Below are 6,360 nucleotides of genomic sequence, written 5' to 3'. Positions count from 1 at the left end.
TTGTCATATAGCAATGAAAAAATAAAATGTATTACCCTAATGTTCATAGTACAAATCTGTGAAATGCCAAAAATTATTTTAAAAAAAGAACAAAGTGTAATTTTCCAGACTATCTTTGTATACGATGACCGAAAAAGAAAATGATCACTTTGTTAATTTGGCCCATTTTGTTAAAACATGCACAGAAATGTGCAACATCTCCCTACGAGTAGATGTCTGATGGTAAACTGTTGAGCACACTGCTCAGCATTGCACCTGAGGTCATGTGCACATACAAAAGCTTCAAAGACTAACAGGTAAAAGAGATTAAGCAAAAAGAAATAATGCATTTAAAGAACACTCAATAAACATATTCTTTAACTAGGTCTTCTCTAAAAAACAAAATAATCAGGAACATATCATTAAGTTAAATGTCTCTACACATGAATTGTCACCTTATAAATTTAGTATATTAAACTGTGCTGTACGTGTATTTGTATATTTTCTTTTTTTGAGAATTATGATATTTGAAATAATATGATTATAAAAAGGATCGTTTCTTTTCATCTACTGGAATGACATCATGCCTTTCTAAAAAAAGAAAAATCACAGCCTACAGGAAAATTATAAAAATTGCTGGATTCGCTGAAGCTATTCAATTTAAGAAGGTACAACCTCTTATTTAACATCACGCTAAAAGTGAAAGAAAGTCTCAGTATCCGCGATAAAGTCTCGGTCACATGGTCCTGGGTGGCAGGCGCTGTTTATACATGCCTGCTATTGCCTTGGCTGCGCTGTAGATCATCTGTCGACGAGACATGCCAGTAAAGGCCATGTGCCAATCAGTCCGGCTGACATTTAGTAAACTCTTTTCCAGGACTTCACCCACTGTCACCGAAAGCCCTGACCACCTCAGATTGTAGTCCTGGGGAGTTAGACTTTGAGCCTATAGAAAAATGAAATAGATTATTACTTTTAATACATAAAAAAAAAAAACTCATTGGAACGAGCTATAAGTGGCATTTCAAACTCTCTCAGATTACTTTTAATATAGATTATGACAAACCCCAAGAAACACAGCTATGCTGCCAACTGTATGAAGTTGCGAAGCTACAAAAGAATCAAAATAACATTGCACACATCTACTTCGTTTAAAATGGCCCCGCAAAGCTCATTTTGTTGTATAATCCAAGCCTCAAACCTAATGACTCCATCTAGTAACAGAGTTAGCAGTTAGAGGGCTTAAGTTCTAATTCTATATTAACTATCACTTCAGGTTAGTAATAAGATTAGTGCTAAAATCAGTGCTAAAGTTATCTTTTCAAAGTAATAAAATTCCAACCAGACAGAGGGAAACTGCATATTAAGGGTTCGACCCATTCAGGAAAGAGCTGCTCAATTAATTTGTAGAAAGTATGGCTGGAAATGTGATTAACATATCAATAAATATCAAATAATCACATAATATCCGGTCCAGGAAACTATAAACCATTGTTACATAATTCATACTTGACCCAACCTGTATCTGTTCCCACTCAAATCACTTACTCACCTACACAAGAATGAGAGAAGAATAACCTCATTGCTTGATATCTACGAATGATGTGGCTTTTCTGGTTTAGGGTGTTAGGTATAGTCAGAGGAGTATATCCACATGTACAGTGGATCGGTACAGTGATTCCCAAATATGCCGTGTATTACAATCACCTGAGGAACTTTTTTGTTGTTGCAAGAGAAACACTACAATATTATATAAAGTAGCTTCTGAGTAAATCGGACACAAGCAGCCCAGCATTTGGGAAACCCTGCTCTAAGTATTCTCTTCCAAAATGTATACTACACTATCAGTACTTCACTATATCTCAAAGAAGAGAAACAGGAAATAGATCACTAAGGTCCTCAGAAACACTACTAAACTGTGCTTCTCGCAGTCGCCTGGCTAGCTCCGTCGGTACAGCATGAGACTCTTAAACTGTGCTTCTCAATAGTGTGACATACATACAAATCCCCTGCAGATTCTGTAAAATGTAGATCCTGATTCAATAGTCTGGGTTAAGGGCCTGAGAGTCTGCATTTTTAACAAGTTCCCAGGTGATGCTTTTTTTTTTTTTTTTTTTAAGAGATGAGGTCTTGTCCAAGCTGCAGCGCACTGGTGTGATCATAGCTCACCGTAGCCTCGAACTCCTGGGCTCAAGCAATCCTCCCACTTTCAGCTTCTCAAGTAGCTAGGACCACAAATGCGTGCCACCACACCTGACTAATATTGTTAAAAAACTTTTTGTAGAGATGGAGTCTTGCTATGTAACCCAGGCTGGACTCAAACTCCCGGCCTCAAGTGATCCTCTTGCCTCAGCCTCCCAAAGTCCTGGGATTATAGGCATGAACCATCATGCCTGGCCTCCAATGTAAATACATACATACATACATATATATATATACCATTTTGTTCATGAAAGGATTAGACAAAGCTTATATAAAAATATACAGGAATAAGAATTATCATTTATGCTTATATTCTTCTGGAAATTATGTGGACAGGTATACTAATAAGTCCATTTTTCAGTAAATAAACCTAGACATGTGCCTGTCACCTAAGGTTTCTAATACTGACTTGTTACTAAAGATGAACTAAAGAGGGAGATCAAAGAAAAGGGAAATGGAGATAATAGTGGAAATAAAATGTGAGATAAAGAAGACAGTAAATGAAAGGTGGACATAAAACAAGCAGAAGTGGTAAATCTTTTTCTGATCTCAAAGCAGAGAACATAATCATAAAAAGAAAGAAAAAATAAATAAAATAACGATTAACCATGTAATGTATTACCTTCCAAAGGCCGTTGGAAAACAAAAGTAGGGAGGGACTAAAAGAAATGGAAGAGCCAGGAAATTAAAAAGCAAAGAAATACACTAAGAAAAGACAGAAGCAAAATCAAGAACATGTTTCTAACAAAAAATCTAACATAAATTTTTATTTTGAAAACAATATTGCAAGTTTCTCTGAAGCATAATGAAAACGCAGAGAAGAAAACCAACCTGCTGCACAAATTCCAAAGGCAGTGGTGTGGCTTGTGTGAACGTTTCTAGATGAATGCCGTGGACGGGGTCTTCAACCACCAAACAGCCAACGTCAAACCATCTACAACGGAATCAGGAGTTTTAAATTATTTATATGGTAAATAAATGTTACAGTGACTAGGAAAAAAGGAAAAAAAACAGGTACTATTATTCAGATAAGACATGAGATGTTTCAAAAAGGAAAACTTTTTTCTAATCAATTCTCAAGAGGACAATCCATAAAAACAACAGATAACATTACTCTATTGGCTTAATTCTAAGGGGAAAAAAGAATGGGGAATAACAACAAAGAAAAAATAATTTAAAATTACTTATTATGGAAAGTTTTGCTTCTTGCTAAGATGGGGGAGAATAACAGAAGTAGGGGTACTCAAATAAACAAAAGAAAAATTTATACTCATTTGAACATGCAAATAGCCTATAATGAATAATATTTTCCAAATGTCAATTGCTAAATTATGGGAAATTTTATGTTGCCAACTCTATCATTAATATGTAGCCAACTAGCAAAGTTACTGGCAAATTAAAAAATAACCTCATTCAGAGGAAATAAGAACAACAAATACTCTCCTCATTACTCATAAATCCTTCTAATCACAATTTCTGAGGTGTTTATAATGAACCATTCTTTAAAAAGAACTTCATGAAATCAAGGAAACTTTCTTGTATTTAAAGACACTTATAGATTATAAAAAGTCATACATTTTAAAATTGCCCTAAGCAAAGGCAACTGTAGTACCCCCAGAATTTTAGGTAACCAACATCATGAAACAACCAGACACCCTTAAATCATAAATTTAAACAATAAGAGGATATGAAGCAGAAAAATGTTCAATGTCTCTATTTTTAAAAATACGTAAATCTAACAAACGCAATGAAATATAAAATGGATTAGGAGACTTAGTTTACATATTAAAAGAAACCAAGTAAAACACATAGTAACATAACTTTGCTGAATACTAAAATGGCAGTTTGTTACGTCTGTAGTATTCATATCCTTAAACTGTGTTTCAAATAAAAATCCCTAAATAATGACATTTATTTTATTTGGTATACTAATCAATATTTCATATTTTATTATGACAACTTTCTCAGTCAAGATAATGTATTTGTGAAGTCTCCATAAAGTCAAGTTTAGCTAAATTTTATTTTAATTCTTTTGCTTGATTTGTATACAATAATATCTATGGTAAATAACATACTAAGTAGGCTGTCAGGGAGGGACATCCTAAAAAACAGAGTCACTAAAAATATAAGGAGAGTTTCTTCTATGATGCCAGTGGATACACATGAGAACGCCAACCGAGGCTTGCCTCAGCCCAGACCGTGACCAAAGTACACCACACCACCCCTTCCTCACACCCTACCACTGTGTTTATTAGAAGAAAGTGAGCCTTCCCAAGATAAACTGAAAACTCTAGAGTTATTTTTGTTAAATAAACAATGGATGTCAAGTATTACTAGGCATTCAGAGAGACAGCACCATATATTTAAATCCAAAAGAAAAGGGGGACTAAAGCAGACCTACAAATGACTCAGGTACTAGAACTAGTAGATGAGGATTTTAAAATAACTACAACTCATATATTTAAGAAAAGAGAAATAAAGATAGTCCAAATAGATGAAAAGATATAAAAAATGGTAAAAATTTAATATTTGGGTTTACCAGCAGGGTGGACACGACAGAAGGCAGGATTAGTGAACCTGAAGACAGGTGAGTAGAAAATGTCCAGACTGAAGAAGAGTGCGGTGGGGGAACTGACAACGTGGGAAGTTAAGACTGCCAAAAGGTGAACAAGCATGTCGCTAGGGTCCTATATAGGGAAAAGGGAAAGAAAATGGGCCAGAAGCAAGTTTTGAAGATACGATGCTAAGAATTTTCCAAAATTGATGAAAGACATCAATCCACAGAATCAAGAAGTTCAGTGACTCTGTAAAAATTAATTATAAAAAGCAAACAAAACAAGCAAATGTAGTCATAGCATAGTAAAACTGCAAAAATAAAATGACAGAGAAAATGCTAAAAGCAGCCAGAGAAAACAATTTCACAGAAATAACAACATAGACAGCTGACTTCTGAAGTGATGGGAGCCAGAAAACAATTCAATGACTTTTTAAAAGTGCTAAAAGAAAAGAACTGCCAATCTAGACTTCTACATCCAGCAAAAAAAGGTGAATTAAAGCACTTTCAGACAGACAAAAGCTGAAGAGAATTCATAGAGTCCAGCTTTGCATTATAATGTAGTATTAAAGTACTTTAGGCAAAAGGAAAATGACCCCAGACAGAAAAACAAAATTTGGGCAAGAATTCAGGGGGCAAACAAGATTGACTGAAAGAACAATATTAGTAATGTCTTAGGAGTTTAAAATATATGCAGAATTAACTTGAGAACAACACTACAAAAGTATACAAGGGATGAATAGTATTAAAAGGGGATTTAGTGTTATCACAAGTCATAATTTTTATTGTAATATAATACATCAAAAAGGCATATTGTTATCTCTAAGGTAACCATTAAATAAATAGTAAAAGGTTAACAGAAAAAAATGAAATAATAATCACTGGATGGTTTCTTACTGCTTACACAGAAAGTTCAAATTTCTCAATCTAGAATCCAGAGCTCTTCACAATCTTTTCCCACACCACTTACCCAACGAAGCTTCAGCCAAGCTGATATAATCACTGATCCCAGAATACATTTTCATTATGATGCCTTCAAATCTTTCCTCTACCCAGAATGTCCCACTTACTTTGTTCCACTTATCCAAGTTTTACCTCCTCTTCAAAATCCAATTCAAGCCCTAATCATTCATAAATTTCATCTGACACTACCCTCCACACTGAGTTACCTCCATGGAAATTTTATACATTTCCTGTTGCAAAAAATTATATAACTTTTTATACCATTATTTAAAACTGTTCATCTGTGTACCGTATATATCTTCTCTTCCCAACTAGCCTATAATATGCCTTCAAAGTTGGAAGATATTTTTTGCAAATTATAGCCACAAAGTGTGAGGCACATTGTTATAAAATACTGAATAAACAAACAAAAAAGAAAAAAAGAAGAACAACAAAACCACAATGCAATTACAAAAGAAAGTACATTTCAACAAAGTTATTTTAATATAAATCAATTCAGCATATAAAAAAATTTTTCCATAAAAAAGTTATCTATTAAAAAATCATAAAGACTAAAAAAAAACAATGATGAATTATGCTGTCTAGAGGCTTTTCTAAACTAAATACGTGAGAAACAGTGCTCAGTGGAAACTCAAACCTAGTGACTGCTAGCAGGCCTTCTT

The 6,360-nt window shown here is 34.1% G+C and overlaps 1 protein-coding gene across 1 annotated transcript in view; it reads right to left on the bottom strand.

The window, feature by feature from the left end:
• Positions 1 to 308: 308 nt before the first annotated feature.
• Positions 309 to 6,360, bottom strand: part of PRRC1 (proline-rich coiled-coil 1) — a 28,583-nt gene continuing 22,531 nt past the window's right edge. Inside the window, exons 8-9 of the mRNA XM_012645080.1 lie at positions 3,013 to 3,115; positions 309 to 925 (exon numbers count right to left, since the gene is read on the bottom strand). Of these exons, the coding sequence (XP_012500534.1) occupies positions 716 to 925; positions 3,013 to 3,115 (313 nt within the window). The 3' untranslated portion in view covers positions 309 to 715. The remainder of the gene's footprint in view (positions 926 to 3,012; positions 3,116 to 6,360) is intronic.

Source organism: Propithecus coquereli, unplaced genomic scaffold (genome assembly GCF_000956105.1).
Source record: "Propithecus coquereli isolate 6110/MARCELLA unplaced genomic scaffold, Pcoq_1.0 Scaffold224, whole genome shotgun sequence".
NCBI classification, from domain to species: Eukaryota; Metazoa; Chordata; class Mammalia; order Primates; family Indriidae; genus Propithecus; species Propithecus coquereli.
This window is presented reverse-complemented; position numbering and strand designations above follow the sequence as displayed.